At 42.6% G+C, this 22,233-nt stretch overlaps 1 protein-coding gene across 2 annotated transcripts in view; it reads left to right on the top strand.

The window, feature by feature from the left end:
- The first annotated feature begins 92 nt into the window (after positions 1-92).
- Positions 93-22,233, top strand: part of dennd11 (DENN domain containing 11) — a 29,707-nt gene continuing 7,566 nt past the window's right edge. For both annotated transcript variants that reach the window (XM_078568172.1, XM_078568171.1), the window contains exons 1-2: positions 93-473; positions 10,659-10,758. In XM_078568172.1, coding sequence (XP_078424298.1) covers positions 221-473; positions 10,659-10,758 — 353 coding nt within the window. In that variant the 5' untranslated portion in view covers positions 93-220. The remainder of the gene's footprint in view (positions 474-10,658; positions 10,759-22,233) is intronic.

Consider the following 22,233-nt stretch of genomic DNA (forward strand, 5'->3'; position numbering starts at 1 on the left):
GACTGTCTCCTCTAACAGTTTCATTGGGCGGAGAAAGTCAACATGTGGCCTTCCCAAGATGGCGCAGCGCTGGTGCCGTTGGCCTGACGCCATGTCCGGTTCCCAGCTGCAGTTTCCGGTTGTTGTACAGCCACTGGCGAGCTGCGGGTCTGGCAGTGGGAACAGTGAGGGAGGGTGAGCGAGCGCTACCCTGAGGCCAGGCCAGCCCAGCCCAGCCGGGATGGCGGACCGCGCCCCGCTGCTAGAGTATGAGGAAGGTCCTGCTGTCACATTCCCTCCCTGGGATGGCTCCAGCCTGGCTCCCGGGAACGGAGCCGGTTCAGCGCCTGGACCGCACAGCTTGTCCGGTGGAGCTGCCGAGAGCTGGAGCCCGGGATCGGAGCGAGAGGCGGCCGCCGCTCCGGGAGCTCAGCAGCAGGAAGAGGAGGAACAGGTGGTGGCGGTATTTGTGGTGACTTTCGACACCAGAGCAGGTGAGACCGGGCTCACAACAGCATCCCCCCCTTCCCACATACAGAGCCGCAATTAAAATGGCTGCACAGTCAGCGGGAAGATGGCGGGGTATCGGTGACACCAGGAGGAGGAGGTATCCGTGGTAATAGAAGGGAGGAGGGTGTATCTGTGGTACTCGGGTAGGGGGTGGGTGCAGGAGGATGGGATGTTTGTCCTCTACTTTGGTCACAGCAAGTTATTTCATTTGTGACAAAAGGATGTGTAGGGTTGATGTCTGCTCCTGTCATGTATTGAGATGTACCACGTTCATTGCAGAGACTCAGCTCTCTGTTTACTCGATGCAACTTAGTCATAATAAGAGAGATACAGTGTAGTATGTGATTGAAATGTCATTGTTCCTGGCATTCTGATTTAGGCAGAACAACTTGTGTCAGAATATTGGGATTGAAAGCCAGTTGGGTTTGATCTATATACACTTGGATTGGCCAGTGGCATCTGCTATGTAAAATCTGCTTGGATAAATGAATGACCCTGGAGTTCATGGTGGACGAGGTGGCAAGGAGTATTGTTGCCATCTTTCCAGTAAAAGAAAACAAATTCTGTTGGATAGTTGTGGTATTGGTTGCTTTTGAATTTGACAAGAACATAAGAACTAGGAGCAGGAGTAGGCAATTCAGCCCCTCGAGCCTGCCCCGCCATTCATTACGATCATGGCTGATCTCATTTCAGCCTCAACTCCAATTTCCCGCCCTCTCCCCATAACCTTTCAACCCGTTACTAATTAAAAATCTGCCTATCTCCTCCTTAAATTTATTCAGACTCTATCAAGGATTGTACTGTGTGCGGGAGTGAAGCTATTGGAGTAAAAGGAAAGCATTATCACACTTGTAACATTAGGTTAAAAATGCACAATTAGAGGTTGTAATACAGTAATGTATTGGGCAGAGGAAGCCCTATGCTCCATCTAGCTTGTTCTTCCAAATCTGCCATCAGCTTCCTTATTGTGATTCTATGACAGTCATCTTGTACTGTATCAGCTTTCCTAATAGGAATTCATCCAGCCTTTTTTAAGCCATGCAGTGTTTTGCAGTTGACTACTCCTGGTAATCTGTTCTGCAATTCTATCCGTGTTGCTTACCTTTCTTCTCTGGGTTCACTCCAGTCATTCCATATCTTCTGCGTAATAAACTGGAGCTTGCCAACTCGATTTTGGAATTGGAAATCTGAAGTTTTGGATATGTTATCATTAAGGAAAAGGAGTTTTGGGCGAAATGAAATCCAGACCCTAATCGTCGTCTGTCCCTTGGTTCGAGAATGATGCCTACTCAGGTGTGAGTTTCTGCCATGGGTCTTCATGTGATTGAATAAGCTGATTCTCGACCAGCGCGTCTTTGTGCACGTGGAACAGGATATCTCACGTGGTAATGGAATCTGGAGTGTAGGATTTGTTTCCTTTTCTTTCCTTCTGCGCCACTGCTTTGTCTCACCATTAAGATGTTGTGACTCAGAGCATGTTGCAGCTTGATGGACAAGTTGTCGCCATTATGAACAATTGATAGCAAGTTCCTCCCAGTTATTAATGTCAATGCTGCTGCTTTTCAAGGGTAGCTTCAGAGTGACTTTGAATCGTTTTCTTTGACCTCCCTTGGAACATTGGTCATTTGAGCATTGAGAAAACAGGACCTGGCGGGAGAGATGATTTCTGGCCAGGCAGTAATCCTGAAATCATTGACATTGATTTTGCCAGAGCTTTGCTTGAATTCTTGTGGAGCTGGCTTTAAGAGGGACATTAACATTTGCTTCATAGTCCTCCCATTGAATCCAAAGGATATGGCAGAGACATTGCTGATGGAATTTATCTAGTACTCTGATGTGTCGCTGCTACACAGCCCAGGTCTCACCACAGTACAAGAGCATGGTGACGACAACTTCTCTGTACACTAGGATGTTTGTTGACTTGCGGAGGTCTTTGTTGTCAAACACTTGCTGCTGTTGTTTGTAGAAGGCTGAGCTGGTGCAGCTGATGCAGTGTTGGATCTCCTCATCAATGGTGGCCTTTTGAGAGAGTATTGGCTGCCAAGATATGGGAAGTGCTCAACATATTCCAAAGTCTGTCCTTCGACATATATGGGAAGCAGAATATTTGGCTGACCAGGTGCAAGGTGATATGAGTTTTGTTTTGGCAACATTCAAGGACAGGCCCAGTTTCTTCTATGCAGAACTGATAAGATAGAGAGCTGCTTGCAAATCGATGCAGGGAATGCATAGCAATGGATAATGTAGAGGCACTTTATTTAATTTTGATAATGGATTGAATTTAAAACCCTTCCAGCCTTTCCATACCCCTTCTGTCCAACTTTCTCCAACCTTGTTTCACTTCATGTAACCACTGGTCCTCTGTCTCTTGCCTCCTGTGCATGCCACTCCCCCAACCTCACTTCTCTACTGCATCTTCAGTGACAGAGGTTTCAACTGTCTTTTGAAACTCCCTCCCATACCGTTCCACTTCTAGCTTTCATCTTTCTCAGCTACCTCTAGTATCTCTTGTACAAAGACAGTGCTGTTCCAATTAACACCTTCTAAACAGATACAGTATCTGGAAACATTCAGGTTAGGCTCCATCTGTACAGAAAATCAACAATTAATATTTGAGGTAGACCATTTTTCAGTTTTTTTTCCAAAGCATGCAGACTCAACCCCTCTGTTCTGAGTGCTTTCAGGTTTTGTTTCTGATTTTGGTTTGGAGTTCCAGTCTTTTTAAAAGAACATAATATAGGAAATAGGAACTGGAGCAAACCATTTGGCCCTTTGCGCGTATTCCACCATTCATGGCTGATCTTCTACTTCAACTCCACGTTCATGCATTATCTACATATACCATAATTCCCTGGGTATCCAAAAATTTGCTGACCTCTGTCTTGGGGCTTGTGCCAAAATTGGGAGACAGACTAGAGAAGCAGTGGCCAGACATTGTCATGCTCATGGAATCATACCTTACAGAAAATGTCCCAGACACCACCACCATCATCATCATCCCTGAGTATGTCCTGTCCCATTAGCAGGACAGACCCAGCAAGGGTCGCAGCACATGGTATACAGTTGGGAGGGAGTTGCCCTGGGAGTCCTCAACATTGACTCCAGACCCCGTGAAGTCTCATGGCATCATGGGCAAGGAAACCTCCTGCTGATTACAGCGTATCGCCGCCGCCGCCACCCCCCCACCCCCAAACCACCACATAAGCTGATGAATTTAGTACTCCTCCACCTGGAACATCACTTGGAGGAAGTACTAAGGTGCAAGGGCGAAAAATGCACTCTGAGTGGGGGACTTCAATGTCTGTTACCAAGAGTGGCTCGGCACCATCACACTGACCGAGCTGGCCGAGTCCTAAAGGACATAGCTGCTAGACTCGGTCTGCGGCAGGTGGTGAGTGAACCAACAAAAGGGAAAAACATACTTGACCTTGTCCTCACCAGCCTTCCTGCCCAGATGCAGCTGTCCATGACAGTATCAATAGGAGTAACCACCGCACAGTCCTTGTTGGGATGAAGTCCGTGTTCAATTTGGAGGATACCCTCCATCGTGTTGTGTGGCACTACCACCGTGCTAAATGGGATAGATTTTGAACAGATCAACAGCTCGAGGCTGGGCAACCATGAGGCGCTGTGGGCCATCAGCAGCAGCAGAATTGTACTCAACCACAATTGGTAACCTCATGGCCCTGCGTATCCCTCACTCTAACATTACCACCAAGCCAGGGAATCGATCCTGGTTTAATGATGATTGCAGGAGGGCATGCCAGGAGCACTACCAAGCAGACCTAAAAATGCGGTATCAACCTGGTGAAGATATAACATAGGACTACTTGCGTGCCAAACAGCATAAGCAGCAAGCGAAAGACAGAGCTAAGCGATTCCACAAACAATGGATTAGATCTAAGCACTGCAGTCCTGCCCACATCCAGTCATGAATGGTGGTGGATAATTAAGCAACTCACTGGAGGAGGAGGCTCCACAAATATCCCCATCATCAATGGTAGGAGAGCCCAGCACATCAATGCAAAAGATAAGGCCAAAGCATTTTCAACAATCTTCAGCCAGAAGTGCCAAGTGGTTGATCCATCTCAGCCTCCTCCGGAGGTCCCCAGGATCACAGATGCTAGTCTGCATCCAATTCATAGAAACGTAGAAAATAGGAACAGGAGTGGGTCATTCAGCCCTTTGAGCCTGTTCCTCCATTCATTATGATAATGGCTGATCCACCATCTCAACGCCATACCCCTGCTCTCTCCCCATATCCCTTGAGTCTAGGAATCTACCTATTTCCTTCTTAAATATATTCAGTGACTTGGCCTCCATAGTCCTCAATGGTAGAGAATTCCTTAGGTTCACCACCCTCTGAATGAAGAAGTTTCTCTTCATATCTCGGTCTTAAATGGCTTATCCCATATCCTGAGACTGTGACCCCTTATTCTAAACCCCCACCCCCAGCCAGAGGAAACATCATCCCAGCATCTAGTCTGTCCAGCCCTGTCAGAATTTTTATACGTTTCAATGTGATGATCTCTCATTCTTCTAAACTTTAGTGAATACAGGCCTAGTCAGCCCAATCTCTCCTCATACGACAATCCTGCCGCCCCAAGAATCAGCCTGGTGAACCTTTGCTGCACTCTGTCTATGGCAAGTATGCCCTTTCTTAGGGAAGGAAACCACAACTGCACACACTACTCCAGGTGTGGCCTCATCAAGGCCCTGTCTAGCTGCAGTAAAACATCCTTGCTCCTGTACTTAAGTTCTCTTGCAATGAAGGCCAACATACCATTTGCAACCTTAACTGCTTGCTGCACCTGCATGCTTGCTTTCAGTGATTGGTGTCCCTTTGCACACCAACATTTCCCAATCTACCACCATTTACATAATACCCTGCCATTCTGTTTTTCCTACCGAAGTGGATAACTTCACACTTATCCACGTTACACTGCATCGGCCCTATATTTTCCCACTCTCTCAACTTGTCTAAATTGCCTTGAAGCTTCTTAACACCCTCCTCATCGCTCACATTCCCACCAAGTTCCATGTCGTCAGCAAATTTGGAAATATTACTTTGGGTTCCCTCATCCAAATCATTGATATATATTGTGAATAGCTGGGGCCCAAGCACTCATCCCTGTGGTACCCCACTAGTCACTGCCTGCCACTTGGAAAAAGACCCATTTATTCCTACTCCCTTTCCTCTCTGCTAACCAATTCTCAATCTAGGCCAACATATTATCCTCAACCCCATGTGCTTTAATTTTGCACACTAACCTCTTATGTGGGATTTTATCAAAAGCTTTCTGAAAATCCAGATACACCATATCCACTGGTTCTCCCTTATCTATTTTGCTAGTTATGTCCTTAAAACTGCAGTAGGTTTGTCAAACATGATTTCCCTCATAAATCCATGTTGACTTTGTCTAATCCTGTTGATATTTTCTAAGTGTCCAATTATCACATCCTTTATAGTAGACTCTAGCATTTTCCCTACTACTGATGTTCGACTAACCGGTCTGTAATTCCCTGTTTTCTTCTTCCTTTTATAAAGAGTGGGTTACGTTTGCCATCCATCAGTCTACCAGGACTGTTCCAGAATCTATAGAATTTTGGAAGGTGACAACCAACGCATCCACTATTTCCATGGCTATCTCTTTTAGTACCCTGGGATGTAGATTGTTATGCCCTGGGTTAATAATTTCTCCACTATGTTTTTCATAATTTCCATGAATTCCTCCTCCTAGCATTTCTGAGAAGTTATTTGTTTCTCCCTCTGTGAAGAAGAACTAAAGTAGTTGTTTAATTGCTCTGCCATTTCCTTGCTCTCTCTTATAAATTCTCCAATTTTGGACTGGCAGGGACCTACATTTGTCTTCATTGATCTTTTTCTTTTTGCATATTTATAGAAGCTTTTACAGTCTGCTTTTATGCTCCTTGCAAGTTTACTCTCATGTACTATTTTTCCCCTCTTAATCAATCTCTTGGCCCTCCTTTGCTGAATTCTAAACTGTTCCCAATCCTCAGGCTTCTACTTTTTCTAGCAACTTTATATGACTCCTATCACTTCACGTGATAATGAGACACAGCAGAAGACACTGGATACTGCAAGGGCAATGGGCCCTGGTAATATTCTAGCAATAGTACTGAAAACTTGTGCTCAAGAAACTGTCGTGCCCCTAGTCAAGCTGTTCCAGTACAGCTACAACACTGGAATCTACCTGGCAATGTGGAAAATTGCCCAGGCATGTCCTGTACATAAAAACAAGATAAATCCAACCTGGCCAATTACCCATCAGTTTACCCTTGACCATCAGTAAAGCGATGGAAGGGATCATCAACAGTGCTATCGAGCGGCACTTGCTTAGCAATAAACTGCTCACTGACACTCAGTTTGGGTTTCGCCAGGGTCACTCAGCTCCTGACCTCATTACAGCCTTGGTTCAAACACGGAGAAAAGATCTCCAGAGGTGCGGTGAGTGTGACTGCCCTTGACATCAAGGCCGCTTTTGACCGAGCGTGGCATCAAGGAGCCCTCACAAAATTGAAGTCAATGGGAATCGGCCGGTGGTGGGGGGGGCCAGAATTCTCTGCTGTTTGGAGTCACACCGAGCACAAAGGAAGATAGATGTGGTTGTTGGAGGTCAATCATCTCTGTTCCAGGACATCACTGCAGGAGTTCCTCAGGCTAGTGTCCTAGGCCCAACCATCTTCAGCTGCTTCATCAGTGACTTTTCTTCCATCATAAGGTCAGAAGTGGGGATGTTCGCTGATGATTGCACAATGTTCAGCACCAATCGCGACTCCTCAGATACTGAAGCAGTCGATGCCCAAATGCAGCAAGAGCTGGACAGTATCTAGGTTTGGACTGACAAGTGGCAAGTAACATTTGCGCCACAAGTACCAGGCAATGACCATCTCCAACAAGAGACCATTGCCCCTTGACACTCAATGGCGTTACCATCATTGGACCCCTCACTATCAACATTCTGGGTGTTTACCATTGACCAGAAACTGAACTGGACTAGCCATATAAATACTGTGGCTACAAGAGCAGATCAGAGGCTAGGAATCCTGCGGCGAGTAATCCTCGCCTCCTGACTCCGCAAAGCCTGTCTACTGTCTACAAGGCACAACTCAGGAGTGTGATGGAATACTCCCCACTTGCCTGGATGAGTGCAGCTCCAACAATGCTCAAGAAGCTTGACACCATCCAGGGCAAAGCAGCCCGCTTGATTGGCACCCTATCCACAAACATTCTCTCCCACCACCACTGACGCACAGTAGCAGCAATGTGTGCCATCTACAAGATGCACTGCAGGAACTCACCAAGGTTGCTTAGACAACACTTTCCAACCCCATGACCACTACCATCTAGGACAAAGGCAGCAGGTACATGGGAACACCACCACCTGGACATTCCCCTCCAAGCCACTCACCATCCTGACTTGGAAATTTATCACTGTTATGATAGTCACTGCGGCTGGGTCAAAATCCTGGAACTCCCTCCCTAACAGCACAGGGCCTGCAGCATTTCAAGAAGGTAGCTCACCACCACCTTCTCATGGGCAATTAGGGGTGGGTAATAAATGCTTGCCTAGCCAGTGATGCTCGCATCCCATGAATTAATTAAAATCCCTTCATTCCAGGAGTCAGTCCAGTCTAGTAACGACAGGCATTGATACTTCGGCAGAGTTCGTCTTCAGTTTCTTTATAATGAGGTAACTGGAAAGTTATCATCCTGGCCTGATCAGGTGGCTGTTAGGTTTGAGTCCAAAAATGAGCCCAACTGCATTCATCTGACAGTACTTTTACAATCCCACCCATTTGAAGTGGCCCAGAAGCATTTGCATTTCTCCGCATCCTATACAGTGCTATAATTTTTTTGGCCCCTCATGCTGCATTGACTTTGCCACTTTGCAGTATAATGTGTACGTGATTCGTTATAACAGAATTTCAGACACTTTTGTCTCTGGGCAAACACAATCCTGAGTTAGAAATGACCAAATGTTACTTATAATGCAACAGTTTCTGGGCGGATGGGATTATGGAAATGCTACACCTGAAGGGAGGAATCAATTTGCACAGACACATCTATTTGAACCAAGCTGTCACTTTTAGTCAGGTTCTGCACCTGATGCTTTCATAGTTGATATCAGCCATGGATTAGGTGTATGGGTACCAGCACCACGACAGCTGGGGTCAGTTTCCTGTTCTTTTCTGGAGGCAGATCTACTTTGGGTATAGTGTGTAATAATGCACAGTTATAGACACTACTGTGGGTCTTAGTCCTTTCCTGCTCCCAGTTCCCCCCCGTCTTCAGACAGTGACTAATACTGGAAAACAGCGCTTGCGATACTGGCATCAGAACTATCTGATTTGGCACTCTCAAATCTTATAATCCATTCCTTTGAAAATTTGAAGTGTCAGTTTGGCTGAGCTGGCAGTACTTTTGTCTCTGACTCAGAAGGTCAGGGTTCTAATTCCATCCTAGGCCTCAGATAATTTGTGTTGACATTTCAGTACAGTACTGCGAGAATGCTGCATTGGTGGAAGCACTATCTTTCAGATAAGATGTTTGAGGCACTACTTGAATGAGTTCTCCAATAATTATTCCTTGTTTACTGTTCACAAGGATTTTGCTGTGTGCAAATTGTCTGCAACACTTGCCTACAAATTACTAATGACTCCACCTTTAAAACAATTGACTGGCTGTGAAGGATTCTTGAACGTTTTGAGAATATAAAAAAGTGATCATAAATATAGATTTGTTCTTAAGTCACCGGCTGATTCTATTATCTACTACTTACTGCTGTGAAGATGGAAGGAAACGGTTTTTGTAATATGCTTGTGAAATGGTAGGTTGCTTTGTAATAAAAGTATTTTTTTTAAAGGTACTTTTTCACTTAAAAGTTAACCCTTCACAATTAGATTTTCAAAAGGATCTTTGCCGAAAAGTTAGTTAACAGAATCTTGCAATGCTATGGAGTCTTTAATGCAGAAAATTGTTTAAATTGAGTATTATCTATTTTCAGGTGGGATGACCATAGGAACCTTACTCCATTTTGATCTCCACCCCTGCCACAGCACTGAGATGGCCGTAATCAAAACCACAAATGACATTCTCTGTAACCATGATGCACTATCTCTCCCCATCCTTCTCGATCTGTTTGCAGCCTTTTCCATTCTTAGCTATCCAGTGTTAGCCATGAAATCTTCTGTAATGATTCTCTTCATCAGCCCTGCATATTAACTCAGGAGCTCCCAGGATCAATGCTCGGTGTGTTCCTATTTTTCATTTGCATGTTGAATCTTGACAACATGATCAAAAATACAATGCCAAGTTCCACGTGTACACTGATGATACCCAACTCTACCTTGTTACCGCCTCTCTCAATCCCTTGACTGTGTCTTGTCAGACTGCTTATCTAACATTGAATCTTGGATGAGACAAAATTTCATCTAGTTGAGCCTTTGTGACAAGTGCCATTGCCTTTGGTCCCAACCGTCAATTTTGTTCCCTAGCCATCGATTCAGTCTTCCTCCTGGCCCAGTTCACAATCTCAACCTGTGCCTCTGATGGTGATCCTCTTTCTCTCCAGGATCACCTATTTCCACATCTGTAAATATTGCCTGTTTCCACCCCTGCCGCAGTCCATCTGCTGCTGAAACCCTCAACCATGCTTTTGTCATCTCCAGAATTGACCATTCCAATGCTGTCCTGGCTGTGTTCTCACCTTCCACCCTCTTGCTTTGGTGAGCTCAAGTTTAAAGTGCAAATGTGGCCCAGAACTAAGCTGAACTGCAGCTGAATTCTGACATTGTCACATTTTCACCTCGGGATTTAATTCTTCTGTGCTACATACCTACAAGTGAGCAAAAGGATGGAAATGGGGGAGAGAGATTATGATAAGGCCCAACAGAGAGATTCTGAAGCTCCTCACATAGATTTGCATAGTCATCCAGTGTGAAAACTGTTAATCAAGAACCTGAGTTAAAATTCTTTCATTTATTCAGACCTGTTGTTTAGGATTTTTAGGTGGAAAAAACATCTTTTTGCAATTGAGATAGGGCCATTGTTAGCTCAAACCTGTGTTCAGTGAATGCAGTTTCACAGTACCTGTGAATTGACCAACATGCTCTGCCCTCATGATAATTGACATCTTCCTCCTCAGGTAACATTATTGAATGGTGTCTGCCACACGAAGTGGATTTAGAAGGGGTGGAATTTAAATCCATGGCCAGTGGATCTCACAGAATAAACTCTGATTTTGTGTAAGTAATTTTCTCGATGGCTTTCTCAAAACTCCTCTAAGACAAATCTGAATGAATGTGGAAAGGACTAATTCTAACTTGTTTGTTGTTGTCAATTTATTTCAATAAAATGTAATTGAGTGTATAAATTGTCCAAATTTGAACTGCTAAAATCCCCCAGCAAAAAAAGTTCTGGATTTTTGCAAAAGCAAAATACTGCAGTTTCTGGAAATCTGAAATACTGGATTTCTGCTGTTAACTTGGTTTGTGGCTAGAGAGAGTATTTTTGGACTATAGAACAACATGGTCAGTTACTGATTGTTAACCATGGTTTGTAGTTATATAAAGGACTAACAGAAAACGTAAGTTAAATTTCCACCAAGGCAGTTTGAGAATTTTAATTCAGTTTATAAAAAACTTGGATTAAAAAGCTGGCATTTAAAAGTGACTATGAAGCTGCTAGATTGGCATGATAACCCATCTGGTTCACTCGTGTTTTCGAGGGTAGAAAACCTGCTTCCCTTACCAGATCTAGCTTGCATGTGCCTCCAGACCCACACTAATGTGGTTTCATATGAACTGGTAATGGAAGCTAAATATTGCACTTGCCCAGTTCAGCCAGCTCACAAGAGAAATTGGTCTGCCATTGATAGTGGGAGCAATTTGAGGGCATACATTGAGTCTCGCATAAAAAAAGTGATAGTACAACATTAAGTCATTGTCTGAAGTGCAATGTTTCTTCCAGCACCTCTGTACCACTAAACGATAAGCCAAACATTCACCTATTCTTGATTGTATAGTAACAGCCAAATAGGGGATTAATTTGCAAGCTAGATGTTATAATTGCATTTATCACTAATCTTTGCTCTTTATGCTTCTCCCCAAGAGTTGGCTTTTGATTTAAGGCTACTGGAATACTTTGCACAACAGATCATTATTCATTTTAATCGTAAAATTAGAGCTGGACCATCAGGGTTGGATGTCAAAGCATTTCTTCACACAAAGGATATGAAAATCTGGAACACTTCACAAAGCTGTTAACACTAGGTCAACTGAAAATTTCAAAACTAAGATTGATGGATTTTTCTTCATAGAAGAGTACACTAAGGGTTAGGGAACCATGTTGAGTAAACAGAGTTAAGATGCAGACCAGCCATGATTAATTGAATTGTGGAATAGACTAGGGACTGAATGGCCTACTAAGAGACCTATGCCATGTTTGCTAGACTACAGTTATTACAATTCAATTCAAAAGCCATTTTGAATTATTTTGAATTATAGGATCCTAAAAACACAGAAAGAGGCCATTTGGTCCATGCTACCTGTGCTGGCTCTTTGAAAGTGCAGTCATGCTTTGCATCACATCCCAGCTATTCTGTAACCCTATAAGTTCCTCGCTCTGAAGAGCCTAAGTCCTTTTTAAAAATAATTTTTGAATTGGCCTACACTACCTTTTTAGGGAGAGCATTCCAGATTCCTGCCACTCTGTAAAAACATTTCTATTCATCGCCCCTCTAAATCTTCTGGCAATGGTTTTAAATCTGTGCCTTCTGGTTATTGACCCTTTCAACACAGGGGATAGTTTTTCCTCTATCAAATGGTTTATCTCTATTTACTCTATCAACACCTCTCATCATCTTGAAAACCTCTATTAAGTCACCTCTTAATCTTCCCTGTTCCAAAGAGGATGCTCCTAACTTTTCTAACCCCTCTTCATAACTGAAGTCACTCATCTCTGGTAACATCCTAGTAAGCTGTCACCTTGCACCTTTCCTGAAGTGTGGTGCCCAGAATTTTCCACAATATTCCAGTTAAGGCCTAACCAGTTACTTATAAAGTTCTAACATGATCTCTTTGCTTTTATATTCTATGCTTCCATTTATAAACTCAAGTAACCTGTACACTTTTTTCACCACTGTATCAACTTACCCTGCCACCTTTACGGATTTGTGTATATTGACACCAAGGTCTCTGCTCATTTACACTTATCAAAATCATGCCATTTATAATTAATACTTATAGTATATTGATCCTCCCATAGTGCACTTGTCTGCTTTGAAATCCACCTGCTGAGCTTCTACGGATTTCACTATCCTAACTGCCCCCGCCCCGTTGTCTATCACTATCTTCATCACTACTTTGCCAAGCTTCCTATCTGCAAAACTTATTATGCTGTTCCATACACCTGAGTCCAGGTCATTTATAAAATGCAAAACTGATCCTTGGGGAACACCACTGTGAACCACTTGAAAGCATCCATTCACCACCTGCCCTACCTTGCTTCCTGTCACTGAGCCAAATTTATATCTGTATTGCTACTTTCCCCTTAAGCTAGAAGTCCATGTGAATTAATAAGCCTGCTGTGTAGCATTTTGCCTTCTGAAGTCCATATATAAAACATTATTTTTAATCCGTTCACAGGGTATGGGTGTCTCTGGAACGGCCAGCATTTATTGCCCATCACTAATTGCCCTTGCCAAGATGGTGGTGAGTCACCTCCTTTAGTACAGCTGAGTGGTTTGCTAGGCCATTTCAAAGGGCAGTTAAGAATCACCCACGTTGTTGTGGGTCTGGAGTCACATATAAACCAGACCAGGTAAGAGCGTAGGATTTCTTTCTTTAAAAGACATTAGTGAACCAAGTGGATTTTTGTGACAATTGGTAGTTTCATGGTCGCCATTACTGATGGTGGCTTTTTAATTCCAGATTTATTTAATTAAATTTAAATTCCCCAGCTACCATGTGGTGGAATTTAAACTTGTACTTCAATAGTCCAGGTCTCCAGATTACTAGTCCAGCAACATAACCACTATGATAAAAGCAAAATACTGCGGATGCTGGAAATCTGAAGTAAACAGAAAATGCTGGAGAAACTCAGCAGGCCTGGCAGCATCTGTGGAGAGAAACAGTTAAGGTTTCGAGTCCATATGACTCCCTGAAGAAGAGCCATATGGACGCGAAACATTAACTCTGATCTGATTGAGAGTATTTCCACTAGTGGAGGAATCTCGAACTAGGGGACATAGTTACAGAATAAGGGGACACTCATTTAAAACTGAGATGCGAAGGAATTTCTTTTCTCAGAGGGTAGTGAATGTCTGGAATTTCTCTACCTCAGAGTTGTGGAGGTTAGATCACAAAGTATTGAAAGAAGAGGTAGATAGATTTTTGAAATATTGGGGAGTTGAGGGCTATGAGGAGCTGGCACAAAAGAGGAGTTGAGACCTGGGGCAGATCGACCATGATCTTATTGAATGGTGGGGCAGGCATGAGGGGCCGAATGTAATAGACATAGCTCTTATGTAATAGACATTAGTGGGTTAGGTTTTTACATCAAAGGATAATTATCATGGTCACCAATACTGAGACTAGCTTTATATTTCAGATTTATTAATTGAATTTAAATTGCACCAGCTGGCAATTTGAACCCATGTCCCCAGGGCAGTACCCTGGGCCCTGGATTACTTGTTCAGTGACATTACTATTATGCCACCGACTTCCCTGAATGCTTTCCATTGATCTGTTGTTGCTTTATCCAGCAGTTACCTTTTCCAATCCTGTACCAGGCCCCTTCTGTTGCTAAAGTTAGCTCCTCCCCAGTTGAGTATTTTTAATTTTGATATTTTCTGGCCTCTTTCTATAATTACTTTAGACTATTATGTTGTGGTCAGATAGCCAGATGATTTCTATTGTAGCAGATTCTATTTGTTCTATATCATTTCTCAGAACCAGAAACAACACTGCTTCCTTCCTTGTTGGACTGGAGATATTGATCAAGAAGATTCTTCTGTACATATCAGAAATTTCTCCTCTTCCTTATGCTTAGCAATGTTTTTCCTAGTCTAAATTAAAGTCTAATATTACTACTCTCTTATTTTCGATACATAGCTTCAAAATTTGCCAACAAATTTCCTCATCTACCCTCGTTGTTTGGAGCATTATATAGAAAAACTCCCAGCAAAGTACTACCTCTGCCTCTGTTCCTTAGCTCAAGCCAAATAGATTCAGTCCTCGAACCATCTAGTAAATCCTTTCTACTTACAACCATTACCACTTGTCACTTGCTTCCGATTCAAGTACCAATTATCTGTACTCCTCTATCACCTAACTAAGCAAATAATTTACCTACAACTCCATGAGGTTTAATGTTAGTTAACAGCCTCTTATGTGGAACCTTGCTGAATATCTTCTGGAAGTGTTTATAAACTACATCCATTGACATTGGCTCTTATGCAAGTTCATCGGCCTGAAATGTTAACACTCTTTCTCTCTCTACAAATGCTGCCTGACCTGCTGTGTATTTCCGGCATTTTTGTTTTAATTTCAGATTTCAAGCATCTGCAATATCTTGCTTTCATGCATAGACATTCTTCGTCTACTTGTAGGTGCTTGGTCAAAAATTTCAATTAGGCATGTTAGACATGACCTACCCTATAGAAAGCCATGTTGGTTCTCTCTAATCAGCTCAAATTTCTCCAAGTGCTCAGTCACACTGTCCTTAATTATGGATTACAATAACTTTGTCACAACAGATGTTAGACTAACCGATCTATAGTTTCTTTGTTTTCTTCTCTCACTCTCTCTCTCTCTCTCTCTCACCTTAAGTAATAAAGTTACATTTGCAATTTTCCAATCTGAAGGGACAATTTCTGAATCGAGAACACTTAGAAATAGCTAAAGCATCTGCAATTTCCTCATGTTGCTTTGTAACTGTTAAGTCCTGAGGATTTAGTGCCATTATTTTTTTCAAATAGTGTGAAGACTGACACGCAGTAATTATTTAACAAGGCTGCCATTTTGTTATTTTCATTTGCAATATCTAATCTGTTTTTAAAGGGCCCAATTGCCCTTGGAAGTTTTACAATATAGTTGTAAAATTATTTTATGTTAATCTTGATATCTTTACTAAGTTTCTTTTTGTATTTCTTTGTGCAGCTCTATTTTTTTGTTTGGCTTTGCTGTTCTTTATATCTCTGCCAGTCTCTTTTAGATTTTTTATCTCTCACGTCTGATTGACTACAACTGTTTTACTTGAAAAGGTTAGGGATATATATACTGATCCTGAATTAAGCTAAATTATATTCTGAATGCCTCCCGCTCTTCATCTGTAGTTCCATTCAATATCAGGTTTGACCTATTTGCTGCCATCGGTCTCTGTCTCACCCCATTAAAGTTGGCCTAAACAAATCTCGAATCTGAGTAACTGTTGCATTTCTTTTTTCCAAACCTAACATTGAATCTGATCACGTAATGATCACTGTTAGATAAATGTCCCCTTGCTGTTAGATTATTTATTAAATTTGGCTCATTACACATAACTAAATCTAAGAACCCTGGTTAGTTGGAGTTAGCTGGACAATCAGATATTGTCTCAAAATTGCACTACATTGGGTTTAGCTAGAAGGAGCAGCCAGGTGAATTTATTAGGCTAGAATGATGAGTTTTTATTGGGATGGATTCATTCTTTCTAGTGCCAAACTTAATAAATACTCTGACTCATCCATAGATTTAATGTTAGGTAGCACAGTGGAAGCCATTGAGTTAAGTGGTGGTGGAGCATGTGTGAAAATATTTGCTAGAAATATTGTATTCCTTCTATAATTGTTTTGATAAAGCTTCCAATATAATGTATTTAATTTTTAATAGGAAAAGTGGAATTTCTCACAGCCCCTAAATTTGAATTAGATAATGTCTACAAGAATTTTTGAAGGTGGCAGGAGAAGTTGAGAAGGCTGTTAAAAACATATGAGCTTGTTGGCTTTAGTAACAGTACTAAAGCAAGGATGTTATGCTAAACCTTTGACACTGACTATGCCTCATCTTGAGTATTGGCTCAGCTTTGGGCACTACACTTCGGTCATGAGTAATGAACCAGACTTGTGAAATAATCTTAAGAGTAAGGGAACATTTATCTAGCATTGTACATTACATGATCGAAGTCAATGTTAGGTTTGAAAGAAAGAAATGTAACAGCTACTAAGATTCTACATTTGTTAAGGCCAAGGGATGTCAAGGCCTTGGAGAGGGTGCAGAAGAGATTTACTAGATTAGTATCCCAGTTGAGGGACTTCAGTTATGTGGAGAGATCATAAAGTTGGGATTGTTCTACTTAGAGCAGAGAAGGTTAAGAGGCAATTCGATAGAGGAAAATCATGAGCCCTTGTTTTTAGAATGATTAAGAAGAATCTATTTCCAGTAGCAGAAGTGCTGGTGATCAGAGGAGGCCAATTTAAGGTGATTGTCAAAAGAACCAGAGATGGCATGAGGGAACATTCTTTTACATAACACATGGTTATGTTTTGAACTATATTACCTAAAAACATTGTGGAAGCAGATTCAATAGAAACATTCTTTGTTTTTGTTCTTTCACGGGATCTGGGTGTCGCTGGCTAGGCCTGCATTTATTGCCCAGCCGCAATCACCCTTGAGAAGGTGATGGTGAGCTGCTGCTTTGAACTGCTGCATTCTAGGTATAGGTACACCCGCAGTACTGTTCGGAAGGGAATTCCAGGAATTTGACCCAGTGACAGTGAAGGAACGGCGATATATTTCCAAGTTAGGATGGTGTGTGACTTGGAGGGGAACTTGCAGGTGGTGGTGTTCCCATCATCTGATATCTTTGTCCTAGGTGGTAGAGGGAGACATAACCTGGTCAACATTCAGTTTGGGATAACTGGCAAGTTACATTCACACCACACAAATGCCAGGCAATGACCATCTCTCTTACCTTGAACCCCAAACTATCAACATCTTGGGAATCGATGGGACACACTGCTGCCACTTTGCATCGGTAGTGGAGGGAGTGAATGTTGAAGATGGATGGGTTGCCAGTCAAGTGGGCTACTTCGTTCTGGATAGTGTTGAACTACTTGAGTGGTTTTGGATCGCCGCTCGTGCAGATTTCCCAGTCTCTGACCTTATTTTGTAGCCACAGTATTTATATGGCTGTCCAGGATGTTGATAGTTTGGGATTCAATAATGGTAATGCCTTTGAATGTCAAGGTGGGATGGTTGGATTCTCACTTGTGGAGATGGTCATTGCCTGGTATTTGTATGGTGTGAATGTAAATTGCCACTTATCCCAAGCTTGAATGTTGCCCAGGTGCTGCTGCATTTGGACATGGACTGCTTCAGTATCTGAGGAGGTGTGAATAATGCTGAACATTGCACAATCATCAGTGAACATCCCCTCTTCTGACCTTATGATGGAAGGAAGGTCATTGATGAAGCAGCTGAAGATGGTTGGGCCTAGGGCACCATCCTGAGGAATTCTTGCAGTGATGTCCTGGAACTGAGATGATTGATTTCCAACAACCACCTCCATCTTCCGCTGTGCAAGGTATGACCCCAACCAGTGGAGAGTTTTCACCTGACTTTAATCTTGCTAGGCCCCCTTAATGCAACACTTGCTCAGACACTGCCTTGATGTCAAAAGCAGTAACTCTCGCCTCACCTCTGGAGTTCAGCTCTCCTGTCCATGTTTGGACCAAGGTTGTAATGAAGTCAAGAGCTTAAGGGCCCTTGCAGAACCCAAACTAAGTGTCAGTGAGCAGGTTATTGCCAAGTAAGCCCGCTCGATAACACTGATGACACCTTTCATCACTTCACTGATGATCAAGAGTAGATTGATGGGGTGATAATTAGCTGCATTGGAATTGTCCTGCTCTTTGTGGAACGTTACAGCACAGGAGGAGGGAATGTGGAAAATTGATAGCTGCCAGTGTTGTAGCTGTACTAGAACAGCTTGGCTAGAGGGTGTGGCTAATTTTAGAACACACATCCTAAAACTGTTGCTGGAATGTTGTCAAGGTCCATAGCCTTTGCAGTATCCAGTACCTTCAGCCATTTCTTGATGTTATGTGGAGTGAACCGAATTGACTGAAGACTTGCATCTGTGATGCTGGGAACCTCAGGAAGAAGCTGAGATGGATCATCGACTCAGCACTTCTGGCTGAAGTTTGTTGCAAGTACTTCAGCCTTGTGTTTTGCACTGATGTGCTGGACTCCACCATCATTGAGGATGGGGATATTTGTGGAACCTCTCCCTCCAGCGAGTTGTTTAATTGTCCACTGCCTTTCACAACTGGATGTAGCAGGACAGTAGAGCTTAGACGTGATCCACTGGTTGTGGGATTGCTTGGCTGTCTCTATCACCTGCTTATGCTGTGTGGCATACATGCAGTCCTGTGTGGTAGCTTCATCAGGTTGGCAAATTTTTATGTATGCCTGCTGTTGCTTCTGGCAAGGCCTCCTGCACTCTTCAATGAACCAGCATTGATCCACGGCTTGATGATAATGATAGAGTGGGAGAATGTGCCGGTCCATGAGGTTACAGACTGTGGTTGAATGCAGTTCTGCTGCTGCTAATGGCCCACAGCGTCTCATGGATGCCCAGTTTTGAGTTGCTAGATCTGTTAGAAATCTATGCCATTTAGCACATCCCATTCAAAAGAGAGTTGAATAAATACTTGCATGGTAAAAAGTTACAGGGCTATGGGAAAAGAGCATAGGAGTGGGACAGACTGGACAGCTCTACTGTAGAGATGTAGAGATCTACTGCAAGATGGGTCAACTGGCCTTCTGTGCTGCATCATCCTATGATTCACCACCATATCAATGTGACAAAAATGAAGTATGTGTCTATAATGTATCTTTGTCTTTTGATCACTGTACACATGGGATTAAAAACCAGGCCCACACACACAAATTGCCTAACAGATGGTCAGCAGCAAATTGTCACAATATTTAAGAATTGCACCAAGTTTGGTTTACATTCACAGTTTACCAGATCTGTGTGGTAATTTTTGTTCCTCTAGGGAGGGTAGATAAGATAAACTTTGAAAATTTGCAGTGTGTCATTGCTTCTTGTGCACTTATCTGCAACAACACGAATGCAGACTATTATCTGAATGGCTATAAATTGAAAGAGGGGAATGTGCAATGGTCCTTGTACACCAGTCGCTGAAGGTAAGCATGCAGGTGCAGCAGGCGGTAAAGAAGGCAAATGGTATGTTGGCCTTCATAACCAGAGGATTCGAGTACAGGAACAGGGATGTCTTGCTGCAGTTGTACAGGGCCTTGGTGAGACCACACCTGGAATATTGTGTGCAGTTTTGGTCTCCTTATCTGAGGAAGGATGTACTTGCTATAGAGGGAGTGCAGCGAAGGTTTACCCGACTGATTCCTGGGATGGTGGGACAGACATATGAGGAGAGATTGTCGGTCAGGATTATATTCGCTGGAGTTCAGAAGAATGAGAGGGGATTTCATAGGAACCTTTAAAATTCTAACAGGACTAGACAGGGTAGATACAGGAAGGATGTTCCCGATGGTGGGGGAGTCCAGAACCAGGGGTCACAGTCTAAGGATATGGGGTAGACCATTTAGGACTAAGATGAGGAGAAATTACTTCACCCAGAGTGTGGTGAGCCTGTGGAATTCATTACCACAGAAAGTAGTTGAGACCAAAACATTGTATGTTTTCAAGAAGGAGTTAGATATAGCTCTTGGGGCGAAAGGGATCAAAGGATACGGGGAGAAAGTGGGAGCAGGCTATTGAGTTGGATGATCAGCCATGATCATAATGAATGGCGGAGCAGGCTCGAAGGACCGAATGGCCTACTTCTGCTCCTAGTTTCTATATTTCTATTCACTCTTTATTAATTCTGCTTGGCAATTTGGTGACCTGATTCTAGTAAAAGGTTTAATATGTTACCTTTTCGGAAGTGAAGAAAGCTCATGAGGGCAAATGAAATGACCAGTCACTGAAAGACCATAACCAGAGCTTTCTGACTGATCTCTTGCCTGGCTACAAATTGTATTAGACAGATCAGGTGTGCTGTGGGTCATGGAGAGTAAGACCGTTTGTATTGGAGTGGACAAAGGTTCTGAGCCTGAGGAAAAATACCTAAGTAAAAACCTAATCTGCCCGTTATTGTTAAGATGGAAGGAAATGATGATCGTAATTTCAGTTTAGTAGATTGTGTTGCGTTTTCCTTAAATGTAATATTAAAAGAAATATCGATAAATCTCAAGGATGGGGTGTGATGCATCCAAGGTTGCTGAAGGAATCGAGGGTGGAAATTACAGTGGCAGTTCTAATCCTTCTTAGATACAGGGGTGGTGCTGAAGGACTGGAGAATTGCAAATATTTCACCCTTGTTCAAAAAAGGGTTTAAGGATAAGCCCAGCAATTACAGGTGAGCCATTTTAACCTCATTGGTGTGAAAGTTTTTAGAACAATAATCTGGCACAAAATTAACAGTCGCTTGGACAAAGGTGAATTAAATAAAGCTAATGTGGATTTACTAAAGGCAAATCATGTTTAACTAACTTGATTAAATTTTTTGATAAGGTAACAGTAGGTTGACGAAGGTAACGTGGTTGATATGTATGTGAACTCCCATAGGTGTTTAAATATGGTGCCATATAATAGGTTTATTAGTGTTGTTGAGGCTCATGGAATAAAAGGATAGTGATGACATGGGTTCAAAGTTGGATGAGTGACAAGAAACAGGGAGTTGCCTTCAATGGCTGTTTTTAAGACTAAGAGGAAAGTATGCAATGGGGTTCCCCAAAAGTCAATACTAGGACCACTGTCTTTTTTGATAAATATTAATTACTTAAACTTAAGTATATAGGGAACAATTTCAAAATTTGCAGATGACACAAAACATGGAAGCATTGTTAATAGTGAGGAAGGTAGTGTTAGAATTCAAGAGGATATAGGCTGGCAGAATGGACAGACATTTTTTACAGAGAAATGTGAAGTGATACATTCGGTAGGAAAAATGAGGAGAGGCAATATGAAATAAAGGATACAGCTCTGAAGGGGTGCAGGAGTGGAGAGACCTGGGGGTAAATGTGCACAAGTCACTGAAGGTGGCAGAGCAGGTTGAGAAAGTGGTTAAAAAGACATTTGTGATCCCGGGTTTTATAAATAGGGACATAGAGCACAAAAGCTGGGAATTTATGATGAACCTTTATAAGACACTGGTTTGGCCTCAACTGGAGTATTATGTACAATTCTGGGCACCACATTTTAAAAAAGATTAGAAGGCTGTCGAGAGGACGTAGGGAAGATTTCTGAGAATGGTTCTGGGGATTAAGCACTTCACTTACAAGATTAGACTGGAGAAGCCAGGATTCTTCTCTTTGGAGAGGAGAAGGGACAAGAGGAGATTTGATAGAGGTGTTCAAAATCATGAGAGACCTAGACAGAGTAGACAAGGATACTGTTCCCATTGCTGATAGGGGTGAGAACCAGAGGAGACAGATTTAAGGTGATTGGCAAAAAAAAAACAAAGGCAACATGAGAAGAGTTTTTTTTTTGCACGAGTGGTCAGGTTCTGGAATGCACTGCCTGAAAGGATGAGAGGCAGATTCAATTGTGGCTTCAAAGGGGAATTGGATAAGCACCTAAACATAAAGTAAATTTTCAGGTTTGCAGGGAAAGGTGGGCCAGTGTGACGTAACGGAGTTGCTCTTATAGAGAAC

Source organism: Cetorhinus maximus, chromosome 22 (genome assembly GCF_964194155.1).
Source record: "Cetorhinus maximus chromosome 22, sCetMax3.hap1.1, whole genome shotgun sequence".
Classification (NCBI taxonomy): domain Eukaryota; kingdom Metazoa; phylum Chordata; class Chondrichthyes; order Lamniformes; family Cetorhinidae; genus Cetorhinus; species Cetorhinus maximus.